Source organism: Magnolia sinica, chromosome 1 (assembly GCF_029962835.1).
Source record: "Magnolia sinica isolate HGM2019 chromosome 1, MsV1, whole genome shotgun sequence".
In the NCBI taxonomy this organism is placed as follows: domain Eukaryota; kingdom Viridiplantae; phylum Streptophyta; class Magnoliopsida; order Magnoliales; family Magnoliaceae; genus Magnolia; species Magnolia sinica.
The window spans coordinates 98,942,520-98,960,110 of NC_080573.1; the positions used below are offsets into that span (position 1 = coordinate 98,942,520).

The 17,591-nt window shown below is 39.4% G+C and overlaps 1 protein-coding gene across 2 annotated transcripts; it reads left to right on the forward strand.

The window, feature by feature from the left end:
• The first annotated feature begins 1,814 nt into the window (after window positions 1-1,814).
• Window positions 1,815-10,756, forward strand: LOC131252160 (receptor protein kinase TMK1-like). 2 transcript variants are annotated; one of them, XM_058253030.1, is made up of 4 exons: window positions 1,815-1,970; window positions 2,059-2,135; window positions 2,259-4,619; window positions 9,996-10,756. In XM_058253030.1, exons 2-4 carry the CDS (start codon window positions 2,105-2,107, stop codon window positions 10,502-10,504), a joined length of 2,901 nt encoding a protein of 966 aa, XP_058109013.1. In that variant the 5' UTR covers window positions 1,815-1,970; window positions 2,059-2,104; the 3' UTR covers window positions 10,505-10,756. The 2 variants fall into 2 exon arrangements, with proteins under 2 accessions (XP_058109013.1, XP_058109020.1); XM_058253037.1 differs by having other exon boundaries at window positions 2,262-4,619.
• The last annotated feature ends 6,835 nt before the right edge of the window (window positions 10,757-17,591 follow it).

Here is a 17,591-nt window from a genome sequence, read left to right on the forward strand (position 1 = left end):
GAAATATCTGAAACACAAACTTAGAATTTATCTTAGGTTTAAAGATCTTCAAATTCTTGATCCTAAGTATTTCTACGAGTCTAACCAACCATAGGATTGAAATAATTGGTTATTGGTGATTCTGGTCAAATATAGCGCCCTCTTACCTTAAAACAAAAGCCCTTGAATAAGATAACCCATGGAAAAGCAAACCGATCTTCTATTCCCGATAAATTCTCCCTCCAATGCCCACAGCGCCCTAGAATAAGATGACCACAGGGATGAATGGCATGGATAAAACACTGATAGGTGTTGGGTGATCACTAGCCAATCCACATCCCTAATGGTGGGAGCTGTGAGGTCTACTATGATACATGTGTTTTATGTCTAATGTCTAGGTCTTTTCGACACTCTCATTTCACAGCATGATCTAAAAAATCAAGCTGATTTAAAGCTCAAGTGCACCGCCACTTAAGAAACAAAGGAAATGATGACACCGACTGTTGAAACACAAACGTCAGCCTATGCGAAACTTTCTAGCTCATAACAATTTTTTAATAGTGGGCGTTTAATCACCAGATCTGCTTATTTTTTGTCCGTGTCCTAAAATAAGAGGCAAATAAATGGACAGCTTGGATATAAAACACATACATTACGTTGGGCCCCACAGCGACCAACACATCCACACACCGTTGGCCACACCACCTGATCCACGTTTTCCCATGGCGCCATGGTTCCTGTGGTGTGGCCCAGATTAGCTGTGGATTCTCGTTTTTTGTTTTTTTTTTTTCAAAGAGTTCTGTTCAGGCCCTTGTATTTTTCGCCCAACGATTGATGGGTCCTTATTTGGAGTGCACATAGCGAAGATGCAATCGATAAAAAGTCATAAAGGCAGCAAATATGGGAGTAGTGTAAAATTGCTACATTCTATCAGGATTTTATTTTATTTTATTTATTTTTACTTGTTGTCTCTTTCTCTTTATCGTGGCTATCCACACCTGATTAACGGGTTGGATGAAAGACACACACCACATACAAATCTATGGTTGGCATCTCATCCTCATTGTTGCATTTGGTGTGGCTCATTGGGTTTTGGGTAGCTGATTTTTTTAGTTCTATACAATAACATAGAGGATAAAACAAGATAGACGGAGTGGATTTTGCATATTCAATGTGTTGGGCCCCACAGGCTTGGATGCACTTTTGTAAAAACCGGGCCTTGAGAGGATTCCTGCCAAAACAATTACTGCCAGAAGAATAGCAGCTTCCATATCACAGATTTTCATGAGCATGGCACATGTGCTAGAGAGCCCATTTTTCAAATACCAGAAATTCATGGAAATATAAATAAAAAATAAAAAAATGAAAAAGACAAAACTAGCCCTTTTGGAAAAAGAGGAGAGTGAGAAGCTGTGCTTTGCAATTCCATAAAGACACTCGTTTGAAGATTTCTACCTAAGGATCCGTCTCATTCGCCTTCTTTCAGTAAAAAAGATTCCAAGATTGAGAGACAGGATTTCAAGATAGAGAGAGATAGAGAGAGAGAGAGAGAGGGAGATCAAAGAGGTTTTTATTTGATAATTTTTTTTTTTAAAATTTTGTAATTCCATGTCATAGTCTTTGATCATACATTCCAAATATGATTGTGTTTCCTCTGTTTTCAAGGATTCTGAGATGTGGGGTTTCTTTCTCTCTCAGTGATTTCTTCCTCTGCGGTGAAAGCAGTGTCAGAAAACTAAGTTTTCTTTTGGGTTTTTGAAGCTGCTGCCATTGCAACTGAAAATGAAGCTTATTATTATTATTATTCTTTTTTCATTTGTTCTTTTTTTTTTTTTTTGAAATTTTGTTATGTATTCGGGAATATGGATTTTGTAAATTGGGTTCTTATTATTATTTTATTTATCTTTCTTGCAGTGTCAGAAAACTGAAGATTTCATGTGGATTTTTGAAGCTGTAGCCATTGCAATTGAAAATGGAGCCTTTCTCTTTTGGTGGGTTTTTTAAGTTTTATCATATGTTTTTTTCCCCTCTTTTGTGGGGAAATGAGTTTTAATTTTTATTTATTTATCTTTCTTGTAGTGTCAGAAAACTGAAGATTTCATGTGGGATTTTGAAGCTGTAGACAATGCAACTGAAAATGAAGCTCTTCTCCGTTGGTGGGTGGTTTTTTTTTTTTTGTAACATATATTTTTATAGATTTTTCTTTTTTGTAATGTGGAAATCTGGATTTTTATGAATTGGGTTTTTATTTTTATTTCTTTATTTTATCTTTCTTGCAGCAGCAAGGGACGGAGATTGGATTTGCCCGAAGGTTGTTTTTTCAGTAGTGATTGTTTGTTGTTTCTCTTTGGTTTTTGGGGTGACGGATCCTCAAGATCTTGAAATATTGATAGAATTTCAGAAGGGTTTGGACAATCCGGAGCTGCTTAAATGGCCGTCCGGCAGTGATCCCTGTGGTCCACCTCAATGGCCTCATGTCTACTGTGAAAACTCAAGGGTCACTCAGATTCAAATACAAAACCTTGGACTGTCAGGCACTCTCCCTCCAAACTTCAACCGCCTTTCAAAGCTCTTGAATATTGGCTTCCAGAGGAACAAATTCCATGGCAATTTGCCAACCTTCAGTGGCTTATCTCAATTGCAGTATGCTTATCTCGGCAACAACCAGTTCGAGACGATCCCCTTCGATTTCTTCGATGGCCTTGATAGCTTGCAGGTTATGTCCTTGGATTACAGCCCGTTGAACAAGACCACCGGGTGGTCATTACCTCTGTCACTGCAGAAATCGGCGCAGCTGACGAATCTTTCTCTGATCGGATGCAACCTTGTTGGCCAGTTGCCAGATTTCTTGGGCCAGATGGGCTCCCTGACGGCACTGAAACTGTCTTACAACAGCCTCTCTGGTGAGATCCCCTCTAGCTATGGCAGTTCCGAGTTGCAGATCCTGTGGCTGAATAACCAGCAGGGAAGCAAGCTGTCTGGCCCAATTGATGTTGTCACCTCGATGGCCTCGATCAAGCAGTTATGGCTGCACGGGAATCAATTCACGGGGACCATCCCTGTGGGCATTGGGAAATGTTCTTCTCTCACAGATCTCTGGCTCAATGACAATGAGCTTGTTGGTCCCATTCCCGACGCTTTGGCAACGCTGCCGCTTCATACGGTGAAATTAGACAACAACAAGCTAACAGGACCAATCCCAAAGTTGCAAGTCGAGAATTACACTTACTCTGGCAATTCGTTCTGTCAGTCTGCTCCTGGTATCCCGTGCGCACCGGAGGTTACTGCACTCTTGGGTTTTCTTGGAGACGTCAATTACCCGTCAAGACTTGCCTCTTCCTGGTCTGGTAATGATCCTTGTTCCATTTCATGGTTAGGAATTACTTGTGGTGGGCAGAAAGTTTCTGTAATAAATCTCCCGAATTTCCAGCTAAATGGTACTTTGAGTCCATCGATCGGGCAGTTGGATTCTCTTACGACGATTATACTTGCAGGAAACAATTTAAGTGGCAAAGTTCCTGTGAACCTGACATCATTGAAGTCGTTGAAATTGTTGGATCTGAGCAGGAACAATTTTGATCCTCCTTTACCGAAATTTAGCAACAGTGTAAAGATTGTGTACGTTGGAAATCCTAAGCTGAATGGATCTCCGCCTGTGACATCTCCACCACCGAACAACAATCCCTCATCGGGAAATACACAGCCACCTACTAGTAATCAGTCTCCTTCATCTGGTGGTATCCCACCAAATTCAAGTAATTCAGGAAACCCGATCAGACACGAGAGTTCCAAAACATCCAAGATCATTATCATTGCAATTGTGGGTGTCGTAGCTTTGGCATTGTCGGTATTGGTAATGCTTATATGTAGGAAGAAAAGGCATGCTTCACAAGCTCCGAGTTCCTTTGTAGTTCATCCAAAGGATCCATCTGATCCGGACAACATGCTCAAAATCGTAGTTGCCAACAACAACGACATGAGCTTGTCGAATCTTACTGCAAGCAGTTCGCAGAGTAGAAATAGTAGTGGGACGAACGAAACACATGTTGTTGAGGTTGGGAATTTGGTCATATCGGTACAAGTTCTTCGCAATGTCACTAGGAATTTCGCTCCAGAGAATGAGGTCGGACGAGGAGGTTTCGGGGTGGTTTACAAGGGAGAATTAGATGATGGGACTACTATAGCGGTTAAGAGAATGGAGGCCTCCGTGATTAGTAATAAGGCCTTGGATGAATTTCAGGCCGAGATTGCGGTTCTTTCAAAGGTCCGACACCGACACCTTGTATCCCTACTTGGGTATTCCATTGAAGGACATGAAAGGCTGTTGGTTTATGAATACATGCCTCAGGGAGCTTTAAGTAAGCATCTCTTCCATTGGAAGAAGATGAACATGGAGCCCCTCTCTTGGAAGAGGCGGCTGAATATTGCATTGGATGTCGCTAGAGGGATGGAGTATCTTCATAATCTAGCTCATCAGAGCTTCATCCATAGAGATCTGAAGTCTTCAAACATCCTTCTTGGTGATGATTATCGTGCAAAGGTTTCAGATTTTGGATTAGTGAAACTTGCTCCCGATGGAAACAATTCTGTGGCAACGAGGCTTGCGGGAACATTTGGATACTTGGCGCCAGAATATGCCGGTAAGTGACTGTAGTTTTTAGAGTATGAGTTTCTTAGAAACTCAGTTTGTAGATTTGGGGGGTTCAAAGTCAGTCTATCTAAGCCATTGATCAGATGGCCCCTGTAATGGATGGACCATTCGCAAAAAATCCCCTCAATTGGTCAACTATAAACTTCCCATTACTGGCATGCAAATACATGATTTAAAGAAATGCATGTACAAGCCACATTCAGTGGAGGAAAGGTCAAAGATTCAACTGGTAGGATCTTCTGATTTGGGAGAGATTTTGGAAATGGTCCATCCATGATGGAGGTTGTCGGATCAATGGCTTGGATAGACCAACCATTGGTCCTGAATCTACAGAGTTTTACACAGGAAATAGGAAACTTCATCTCCATTATATATATATATTATCTTCCTCCTACGACGTGCAAATTTGATAAAGCCAATTTATACTAACTTTTCCTTCAAAGAAATGATTGAATAACTCTTGAAAATTATAGTGTCCAGTCTTCATTAGGTAAATAGTTTAGTGAACATTTCGTTTCGCAATACCTATCTGTCTCCTTAATTTTTGTATTGTCTGCTCTTTCCTATTGGTTTTATTACTTCTAATCTGTAATTAGAATATTTCTGCCATTCTATGGGCCCTTTGGAAGGAAAAGAGTGACTGATCTTTCAACGGTGTATCAGCAGGGACTTCTGTGGTTATTTCTTGAGTCAAATGTCTTGTTTGCTTGTGGTCAGTCCTCAGGTGCTTTGTCTGTTTTGCAAGGGCCTACTGATTTGTGATGGGTGGCTCTTCTTTCTCTGTTTGTAAGCTTTTGTAGGTGCCGCTTGGCGTTCTTTTTACTAAAATCCTCACGCCAATTAAAAGCAACTGTAATTAGAATAAAGCGTGTCTGGTAGAGCGCGTTCGGGTTAGCAAACCTCATAGTTTGAAGTATTGCATCATGAAATATGTACCTACAGCTGTTGCTGGTATGAAACATTCCAACTAGTATTTGTTGATGGTGTGAAAATATAAAAATATTAGAACAATTACGGTTAGATGATCTGAATTGTTGATTTGATGAGGCTCCATTGTGTATGATAGGCACCCAAAATTCCAGATTGGTGGATTGATTCATCAAGAAGTCTAAATTAAAATAATTTATGTTTCCTATTTCACTATTTGTCATCCCACACCTCAATTTTCAACCTTATAATTTCCAATTTCTTTCGTTTGTGTAATGATCATTTGATTTACTTGACTTTTATTCGTAAGTAGAAGTATCTTTCTAACTTTACCAATTCCAGAAAATAAAGGAGTTTGACCTCAGATTTTTCAATTCCGTTCACTTCAATCATATTCATATTGCCATGTTTTATTTATGCACCACTGAAGTGACCATTTTACATAGTGGAACTTTTTTTTCTTTTTTTTTTAAATTTTATTATTATTATTATTATTATTATTATTATTATTTTTATCGAGGTTGCAATTTTTAGAGTATTTTCCTTTATTATTCCCCTTCAATTTCTTGTCCTTTTACACAGATTAATTGTCATTATTAGTTGCAATCTCATGTTCTATCATTTGCACCATTTTGTTTGCATTTTACCCGTTTGGGCCATGCTGCGCTTTCTTTTAGCAAACATCAGATGTCATATTGCCATAAAAAATTGTATTGATTCATGATGCTGTTTATATATATATATATGGCAATAAAGAGATTATATCAAAGGTGTGAAGGTCAAAAAACAAATGGATACAAATAGCCAATCAAGAGGTGGAGGTGTCCCCTAGACTGGGAATTGATGCCCGCCTCTGCCCAAGAGTAAAAAAGCCGTTTAAAACTTAGGATAACTGCTGAGACAGGAACATGTACGACATCGAATGTGTGATTATTCCGCTCCTTCCAAATGACACATACCGTTACATTTGCTAGTCTTAATTTTCTTCTACCCATTCTCCAAAAATGTAGGTTTTGATATTTATTTACCAGGAGCCATACTCTTCTAACTTCTAAAATCAAGCCTACAAATGATAAAGAAAGTTGTCCATTTTTATCATCACCAAAAAGCTTAGATCTAAAATTGTATGCACTGTTTAAGTATCGAGTTTTGGTTTTGCTCAATTAAACCAGTAATACTCTTAACCAGCACAACACTTTTTAGGGTGTGTTTGGATGCCGTCTGCAATTGTTAGTCTAGTAAATAGAAACTGAGTTGCTATCCCATTAGCATTCATATTGAGGGTATGGACTCCAATTTTGTGATTATTGTTTGTTACATCCCACTCGGTTAATCTGAATTTTCACGATTCAGTCACTTGTTTGCCAAAATATAGTCTAAATTTTCTCTGTTTCTGAATATCAAAATGAATTGAATTCTATGGCCTTGGTGCTCCTCTTACAGTCTCCATGAAGCTACCATAACTGCACACATCATAAGCCTTTAAGGTATTTACTTCAATCAAGTTAGTGCTATTTAAGCTGGTAAGTTGAAACTTGTCAGTTGTCATTGACTTAGAAACCACTGGGCTAGTCAACTCTTGTTGTTTCAGTGACGCAATGTAGAAATTGGCTGAGAAGGGGGGTGGGTTCTTGATAAGAAATGACTGGTAAAGAGAATGGTTCTAACGAGAAAACTAGTTTGAGAGATTAACAGTTTTCGAGAGAAGTGAAAAGATTAAAGAGGGATGAGTTAAGAAGATACGCTTAGATGTCTATTGTTTTTATGTTAAGTAGGAATTCTTGTTATGGGGGTGGTAAACTAATTTTTTGAAATTGCTATACTGCTAGACCGATGTCAACCAACTAAAAAATTCAGCAAAATCTCTAATCTCTACTTTTTGTTTGTGCTGGTTGAGGATGTATTATTAAGGGCTGCTTGGATTTGGGCAAAGTTGTATACTGATTGGTAGTCATTAACAACCATACATGTCCATGGTTTGTGAACCCCCTTGTACATGGAACACAATGCGCTTTTGGATGAATAGTCATGGAGATGTGTCTGTTGGACCATGGATTGAGTGTCCCTGGTGGAGAGGTGGAATTACTTCTCAATTACGCTATAGTTTCGGGGCACATGAGCACCATATTATCCGTGCACATGCATGACATGTTTCAATCTATCGTGTGTGCAAACGTCCAAGTTCAAGCATCCAATATGTGCATATATGCCACCATCAATCTTCAAGCACTAAAAATGTGGCATTTGCTAATACACACATCTTCGGATGTGATGATACACATGAAAAGTAGAAATTCTCTTAATCATAGGATGCGTAATGGGTTGTAGAACATCTTGCTAAGATGTTGCTCAACAGAGCATGAATTCCCTTTAGTTCCTGTAAATGTCATTGAAAAAGGTGTGTTAATTGTATATAGTCATTTGTACATAGTTGCCTTAGGTCTTGTCCAACCCCAACTTACCCACCATAAAAAGAAAGGTTTCATTTTTATTTTTTTTTCTTTGACTGGTAAAATACTTCATTCAAGCAGAAAGAAGAAAAGGCGGAAAAAAAAAAAGGGGGTAGCACAAACCAACCCTTGCAATTAGTGAGATAAAAGGGAGACCCAGCGGAACATCGCTCTAACCAAAAAACCTTGAAAAACTTAAAAACATGAAACCCTTCTGTCAACAAGGAGGAGGTCCTAGCGGATCGGATTGGGTTGAGCAAATAGGGTTGGGTGAAGTTGGGTTGGGCATAATCACATGTATATGTGTTAGGTTGGGTTGGGTCGGTTTAGGGTTGAGTATAGAGGAATTTGGGTTGCGGGTTGGGTGCTCTTGAGGTTGGTTCGTACTTGGGTTGGGAACTTTGGGAGTTGTTACATGCTTAGAACTAAAAACATCAAAGAGAAAAAAAATACATGCATAATACTTGTATATAGTTCAGGGGACAAAACTATGTGCAGTTGGTAGGGCTACGACTTGGGTCACTCTGAACCCAACCGAGTTCTCATGGTCCTCGGGTTGCGTTAGGGTTGGAAAACTCCAATCCAATTTGGGTTCTTGTTGAGCAAATAGGGTCGGTTTAGGTTGGGTTGGGAAGAATCACACACATTTGCTGGTTGGATCAGTTTAGGGTTGAGTATAGAGGAATTGGGTTGGGAACTTCAGGTTCGAATTCACGTCGGGTCGGCTTGCAGGTTGAGTCCTTTTGAGGTTGGATTGCCCAAGTTGCACACCTAGCCGTCAGCCATAGGTGATGCAACTATATCCAAAATGAGTTCATTATCATTCAATGTCATAGAATACCAGCAACAAATCACAACAATACAACCAAGTTAGCATAAAGAGTGTTGTTCTTCTAAGTTTTTAGTTGCGCCTTATGATTACTGGTGGAACAAGGGTAGACTACAAGACAAATAAAGGGCTAGAATGTGGTATATCAGATGGTCCATTGGGAGAAACAATAGAAAGCAATTAAGGTAAGAAAAATATCAATAGAGATTTAAGTGCTAGGATCGCCATTGGTAGGTAATTAAAAGAACAAAATATTCCAAGGAAGAAGACTTGACAAAGGGAGTTCTAGTCTAAGTCATTAAAAGTAATTTCCATGATTGAAAGATTTTTCAAAGAAGATGAGATGTGAAGTAGAGAAAGATTAATCAAGATAAACTAATTTCATAAACCAATTTCGTCAAGTTCTCTGAGTGTAAGATACAAGAGGGAAATGTTGCAGATATCACGGAAAATATCAGGAACTATTTAAGATATTGCAATATATTGGCATGTATCAACTTCAACACATTGGATTTTTTGTTTTCCAGGATGATACCAAATGACTGATTAGCGAGACTGAAAATATCGGCTGATATGTCAACCAATATCATCGACACTGATGCTGAGCTATAAGTTGTAGTGATTTTTTCAACATCAAGTTAGAATTAATATGTATTCCTACAAGTTTGGTGCATATTGAAATAATCCATATAGTAATGGCAGTGTAAGATGTTTCCATCTTTCCCAATTAGGTCTGGCAATGGGCCAGGCCTGGTAGCCACGGTTTCTGAACTCAGCATCTCAGATTGACTTGTTCAGTCTCGAATTGAGTCACGGCTTGCCCAAGTCGTATCGGCCCAACTAACCGGAGTTTCACCCAACTTGGACAAATCTTAAAACCATGCTGGTAGCCCTGATCGAACCAGTTCAAAATCCAGGCTTGAACCAACCCTAGATCTGTCAGATGCCAGGGCTATTCCCAATATCATTCATATTCATCACTGGCTTCATTCCTGATACTAGGTCTATACTTTTCTTTTGGAGCATTCCTTGTTGGAGTCTCTTTGTTTGAATTTGGTTGACAAAAAAAATCAAGAGATGTATTTTATTATTCTATTGAAGGAAACCTCTTTCTTATATCATCTACCATCGGAATGATCAAATTCATTTTCTTTTTCAGTCACTGGGAAAGTCACGACGAAAGCTGATGTCTTCAGCTACGGGGTGGTGCTGATGGAGCTTGTGACTGGGCTAGCAGCACTCGATGAGGACCGGCCTGAGGAGAGCCGATACCTTGCCGAATGGTTCTGGCGCATTAAGTCCAGCAAGGAGAAGCTACTGGCAGCCATTGATCCGGTTCTTGATGTGACAGAGTCGACGTTCGAAAGCATCTCCATCATTGCGGAATTAGCTGGGCATTGCACGGTTAGAGAGCCCACCCAACGTCCGGAGATGGGCCATGCAGTGAATGTCTTGGCCCCACTTGTCGAGCAGTGGAAGCCTATATGTGATGACCAGGAGGAGTATCTGGGGATTGATTGCAGTCAACCTCTCCATCAAATGGTGAAAGGGTGGCAAGCGGCGGATGGCACGGATTATAGCTTGACGGGTCTTGACGATAGCAAGGGAAGCATTCCGGCCAGGCCTACTGGATTCGCCGACTCTTTTACCTCCGCTGATGGCCGGTAAGTAAATTAAGTATGATTTTCTATCCATTGATTGGTCTCTCTTCGTGCTTTTAGTTTGCGTTCTCTTCTAGACTTCTTGCTTGTGTGTAGATAGTCTTTGATGGAACCATTTCTCATCTTATGAGCATAAATCACCATATTTTTAATGGGTTTATTTCTTGCGGTGGGCGGAGCCGAGGATTTCCGTGTTATTGGGATTTGTGTTGTAGATACAGAGAGCTATACATAAATATATCTATTTTGCATTCCTTCATTTGTCTTGCTGGTTTTTAGATTGCTTTCATGCACATAGTTCTAAAACTCGCTGACTCTGGCTCAAAACTCGGTCGAGTTGACTTGGTGAGTTCTCAAGCCGAGTCTCTTGGAAGCTTGGTTCTTGATCTGACTCGATCCAGACTCAGGAAGACTCCTTCTCGCCCACTTAGTCGACTCAACATTTCTTGCAGTGGCTCAAATCGAATCACTCAGTGAGTCACACCAATATCTACTAATAAAGAGATAGGTGAGGAGGGTGAAAATCGATCCCACAACCTCGCCCAACCAGCAATATTTTGACATTGTTTCCGTTTTAATTACCTATAATCTTGACTATCTTTGTGATATCTATTAGCATACATAGCATTTTTAATTGTAATTATTAAATATCGAGTTAGAGTCTGGTCGAGTCTTTGAGTCTACCCAACTCGGCTGAAAGTTGAGTGGACTTGAGTGATTAGCAATATGTCAGGTGTGCAACATCCAACCCATCCAAAAGGGTGGTCCCACTGTAGACAGCACCTGATGCAAATATCATGCTGGCCCACTCATCTTGTGTGCCACACCTTAGATGATGTAGATAGCTGATCTTATCAAAAGTACAGGCTCAGTCACTTTCTCAGTGTATTGGTCTGATTTTTGGGCTTGGGGAACTTGGTAGTTAGGCCAACCTTTTGGACGGGTCGGATGTCATTCAAAACATGACATGTCGCTAATTACAAGCTAGTTGGATGATGAGTTTATCATTTGTGTGAGGCCCATGAGTTTATCATTTACTTGTGTGAGACCCACCTGGGTGTGGAATGATCATATACATGCGATGCGTGTGAAAAGATCGAATGGCCGGTCTATCCAGCCAACATGCCATGTGTGATTAGGCATGTGTGATTAGACATTCTAGTCGTTGTTGGCTGTCACATTTGCTTGATTTTCCTGCCAGGTGATCTTTACATTGTGGCCCACCTTTTGCGTGGCTTGAAATCAAACCAATTGGATGGTTCTTAGAGCTGATTGATGGATATTTGTTTGTTGCATTTGTATCATCAACTCTTTTATACAATTTTGATTTGTCAACTTTTCAAGAAACAAAGTTTGAAGTGTTGTTTCTGGTTTAAGATCATTCTAAGTGGGGTCCACGATTTGGAGAGTTTGATTCAAGTTCCATGTTTGGCAAATGCATAGTTCGGAGTGCTCTTGTATATGAACCATCACGTTTCCGGCGTATCAAATGGATGGCTGCCCATTTGTTTTTGTTTTTTTTTGTTTTTTTGTTTTTTTTTTTGGTTTTAAATAAATATTGTGGCCAGCTGAAGAATGAAACAGCCTGATTTTGTTGCCAAAAGATAAAAAAGTAGGTGGGACCCACGTAACGGAAGGCTTGGATGTCATGGTGGTGCTTGTGCTATGGGCTTAGGAAACTTCCATGTATTCATATTCGGCTTCCCATCTTGATAATAAAGAGGTTAGAGATGCTTGCTGTTTCTGGCAGGGAAGATGGCAGTGCCCTCCAGAAATTGCATGGATTGATGCTTCTCCTACCATGTCTATGTCCACTCGTTTATGTATGCAATGTTGAAAATCTTCCACATGTTTCCTCCACATGTTTCCTTATACCAGCCAAGGTCCATGCCTCCAAAGACTGAAAATGATTAATGTAGCACATGCAAGTTATCTGGGCCATTCATCAGGTAGAGCCAAAAGCTTAAGACTGGTCCAAGAGAAGGTGGGCCACGAGTTTTTTGAATTTACACCCTGATCCATAGCTCAACTGGTAGACTAAGTGAAGATACCTCGTTTCAACACTGAGGTCTTGGTATCGATTCCCTGGGGGTGGCTAACAGTGAAGTGTGTACTGACCATGGGTGTGTACTAACAAGCTAACTGAAAGGAAAAACAAAGAAAAAAAAAAAAGAAAAAAGAAAAAAAAAAAAGAGTATTTTGAATTTGGACAAACTGTATGTTATCTCTGCTTCATTTTGTGGACAAGGTCATCTTCAGGGAATGAGTGTCCTTGAGGGTAATTTTGTCATTTCAGCTCTTTCATGAGAGCAGCCTGCTTCCAAGCATGGGTGGGGAGGGGCCGAGTTTGGACTGGGCCAGGCTAGCCAGGTCTGGCTAGAGCTGGGTATTGAGTTGAGTTGGACCAAGTTAGGGCTCACCCAACTCGATCTGGTTTTGAAATAGGCCTGACCCGACTTGGTAATGAGTCCAGCATGCCTGACCTGATCCAAGTCTGGGTCTAGCATGGATTAATCTCCACAGAGTCTGACCCAGTCACAAGTACCGAGTCAAATCAAGTGCAATGGGTATCCACGGGCTGAAATCACAACTTAAAACTTAGGTGCACTTGCCAGACTTGTAGCCATCAGCTACAGGGCATCTCAGGTCTGAAACATCAAATCTGTGTTGGTTTTTTTTTTTTTTTTTTTTTGAAAATTTATTTTAATTATGTATGTATGAGCTGAATTTCGGATTGAGTTGAGTCAGTACTGAGTTGGATTTTGGGTCTGAGTCGAGTCGAGTTACTAGGTGACCTGAACTTGACTCTATTTGAGTTTGGATTGGACGAACTCAACTTGGTTCAGATCGACTCACCCACTTGGTTCCTATTGAGTTGGGTCTGAAGGAGGCGGATGATTTGTGTTTGCTGGGTCGAGTCGTCCCGTGCCCAGCTCTAGGTCTGGCCTGCACTTGCAACCAAAGGGCTCAAACCCGGCATGGACCTAGCAGAGCAGGCTCAAATGCATGCCCGTAAATATTTGTTGGCCCCAAGCACGGTTGACCCACCTGACCCAACCCAACCCAAAAATTGTCCTATTTTCCACTTGAATGTTCCTAATCAATGGGCCTCAGCGATGGGCTGTTCTATTACCAACTTGAATGTTCCTAATCAATGAGCCCCAGCGAGGGGTCGTTCTGGGCCAGGATTTTGAGCTGGCCATTTGAACTATTCAAACGTTTTAATGTTGCTAGGTCCAGCCTCAGTCCATTGCCAGCCTTACCCACTTGCATAAAGAAAATATTTTGGTGTGAAACCGACGGTCTACATTCAACATAGATGGTTGCCTACCCTACAATTAGAAAGGCTTCGTGGGATATTACAAGTATATATAAACTAGGGTTGGGCCAAGTTAGGTTGAGTGTTCTTTTAAGCCCAAGCCCAACCCAAAGCTACGTCAGTGTTGTTTCGTCGGGCAGATTACCCCGATCCACTGCCACCTTTACTTCTAAGGGTGTCTAGATCATGTAACAAAGGCTTTGTGGGGCCCACCATGATAATGGTAGTCTGACAAACACTAGTTGATATATTAGGAAAAAAAAAAAAACAAAGAAGAAAGTAGAAGAGGTAGGTAAAAAATTGGAGTAGATTACAGTAAGAGGTAGATAAAAAATTAGAGTAGATTACAATATCGGAAAAAGTAGGGATGAATTGTTTAAATTCACTCGTATTCGTTCATCGTAGGATACATGCTTGCATATTGGCACGCTTTTTCTCCTCCATCCCCTCTCTCTACCTACTCTTTCCACGAGTAGCACGTGCAATACCATGTAGTTTTTATTATATTAATTTTTACCACTATATAACTCGTTAGAAAATGGTATTTTTCGTTAATTTAATCTTAGAAAATGTGGGTCATGGCTGACGTGAGGACTAGGGATTGCCCCAGTCGGGCGTCATGTCTAGGCATGGTTATGGACTGCTGGCCATTCTCTTTTATCTCTGTCCCTTTGTCCCATTCACGAGCCACCACCAACCGGTTGGCTTGATTTTTGTACCAAGGTGAATACTCCCATCTATTACACATGCTACGTGGGCCCACCTCAAAAATGAAATAAAATAAAATAATAATAATAATCAGGCCATCTAATCATAGGGTAGGTCACATGTGTACTTTTTTTTTTTTTTTGGAGCTTTTTGGTTGGTTGTCCATTATTTCATGTGGATGATTGGATTGGCCTGCCTTTTGCAATGGATGATCTCCATCCATCCGACGGTTAGATGTCATAGGCACGTGAAGTGGGCCCCACAATATTTCAATTCATTGATTCCATGTTACCATTCCTCGCAGCAGTGAACAGCTGGCAAGCTAACACATCGCATCACATCATTCGTGGCAGACCAGTGATTGCAAGCCACGTGTCCTTCTGGTCATAGAATAAACCGTTCAGGTCTTGACACGTGGCATAGTCCTGGATGATTTTTGGATCGTACTGGGAGTGTGACATTCTCAACTTCGGAGAACAGCTGGCTACTTTGTGCCTTTCTCTACTCTTTATGTCATTTTCCTAAAAAATAAACAAATGGTATTCTTTATTAAATGAGCTAATGGGCCCAAAATTACATTTATTTAAAATAAATATTTTGATACTCTAGCAGAGTGCAATGGATGATACACAGGCACTTCCAAATTATCAAGAAATTGGTTGAGAAAATGTTTCAATGATTCATAGCATTTGGTTGAAGTGCTATATAGCACGTCCACGAAACACATCAAACATTGGATTTTCATGTGGACCATAGCAATGGATGACTATGAATTATTCTGCAAGTTGTCCACAGGCGTGAAAAATATAACTGCGAATTATTGTGCGACAGGCAATAGTAACTAAAGTCGTGTCTGTTAGAGAAAAATGAATCTAATCAATTTTTTTAAGTGGCATCCAAACAGACTAGTGATAAAAATAACATTTCATTTTCATGAATAAGTCATGGATTGAACACCTGTTTAGATTTGCAGGTAACATCAATACATTACCGTAAAGTACTATTATTATGATTTTACCATGTTTATTTAAATAGTCAAATTACTTTTATTTTAAGGGCCCATTTGGATACCACCAATAAGTAACTTATTTGATATAAGTAAGTTTGGTTCATGATCAATTATATATAAGTAATTTATTTTTTAATTTAAAGTAACTTAATCACTTTAGTTTAATAAATAGGTAGCTTATCTTAAGTAACTATCTAGAACACCCCCTAAGAGATGAATATTGTAACTCTTAGTCTTTACAATTTTATATTGCATTGTAATGGAAATCTCCAAGCCCGGCATGTATATCAGTGCATTTTTTAAATGATTTGATATTAAATTAATATAAAGTGTCATCATTCTAATAAATGAAACACGAAAAATGTCAATGAAATTACCTATTTCAAGAGACAGGTATTTAATTTGTAATCATTCCATTTTTACTGTGTATTACTAATGTAATTCTAAATCCAAACATGCCCCTATTTCACAAAACACTTGCCTCCTATGCTAATTGGGTTTTATGGTGAAATTTGTGTTTTAGAAAATTGGTTTAGCCCATTTATTAGTTAGGCTTCATGTAGATTGAGAACTTGGACAGTTGATTCATTTTTCCTAGCGAGCACTTTCGTCCATATCAAATGAGATGGTCCACTTATAATCTAATTTCTATAATACTAAAAGAATATGACATATTGGACATGGCAGCCTATTCTTTCTCCTCTTTTATTTGGGTTTCTTCTCTTTCAGATTGGATAAAGAGAGTTGTGCTTGACATAGGCTAGAATTCTCTTCCTCCCTATCCATGTGGGGCCATGTTATTCTCTTCACAGTATCCACTCCATCCATTAGATGACCCTCACATTCAGCGGATATTCCAAAAATTATCCTGGTAAAACAGTGGAGTGAGCATCTCTCTCATTAAAAAGTGAAGTAATGTAAAAACGCCATAATTATGACAAATCAAACATAGGAAGTGTGGGTGAAATTTTATTTTCAGAAGATAGGTAAAATCACAATCCAAACAAGCTCTATTTTACAAAACAGTACTACTTTTTTTAACTAATGTTATTTGCAATCGAAACAGGCTCTATTTTATGAAATACTCATCTCCTTTGTTAATTGGGTTTTATAGTGACTTAGGCCATGTTTCTAATCTTCGTTCTAGATAATTGGTCTGACCCATTTATTAGTTAGGCTGCATGTAGATTGAATTTGGACGGTTGATTTATTTTTTCCTAACTCCGTAATCTTCCTTCCTATCCAATTAGTGGGGACATTGAGGTGAGTGGACACAAATTTTACTCTACTAATGGCTAGGATATTAACAACGCCTCCCTAAGTTGGCATGTGCATGGTGATGGTCTCATCTGTCTCACATGAGGTGGTCCATTCATTATCTAATCTCTATAATATTTTAAAAGAATCTTGCATTTTGGACATGGCAGCATATGTCCTTTCCCTTGTTCTTTAGCTTCTTTTCTTTATTTTTATTTTTATTTTAATTTAATTTCGGTGGAAGAGATACGTGGCTGGAAAAGAAATCTTTTTTTTCCTCCGGTGTGGACCACCTGAAGTGTTGGTTGGAGCCATTTTACCTCGAAGGAAACATATTACTTGGTAACTAAAACACCAAGGATATTTTTACCTAACGAGGATTTGACTGATTCAATGGAGCCAATAATGATTGAACAACTTTCAAACATGCTTTACATGGGCTTCATCTCTCAAAGTGGCATGTGACCCGATTAAATCCCGCAGTGTGAAGTCACCATGGACATCCCAGGTAATTTGGTAACAAGCAAAACCCAAGTCCTAAACATAAGGACAGGGATTGCATATGATCCAATTCTGTGGGGCCCACCATGATGTATATATTTTATTCATGTAGTTCATCCATTTTGCCAACTCATTTTAGGGTACGGACTAAAAAATAAAGCTGATTCAAAAGTTAAGTGGACCACATCATAAGAACATAGGAGATTGAATACCTATTATTGAAAACTTCTTCAGATCCACAAAAGTTTTGGATCAAGTTGACATTTGTGTTTTCCCTTCACTTAGTAAATGACAAATAAA

What these genes read in the sequence shown, in the direction of transcription:
- LOC131252160 (XM_058253030.1), top strand. Translation starts at nt 2,105, where the DNA reads ATGCAACTGAAAATGAAGCTCTTCTCCGTTG. An exon ending in AATGAAGCTCTTCTCCGTTG is followed by an intron (nt 2,136 to 2,258) that starts GTGGGTGGTTTT and finishes TCTTTCTTGCAG; the next exon opens with CAGCAAGGGACGGAGATTGG. An exon ending in CTTGGCGCCAGAATATGCCG is followed by an intron (nt 4,620 to 9,995) that starts GTAAGTGACTGT and finishes TTTCTTTTTCAG; the next exon opens with TCACTGGGAAAGTCACGACG.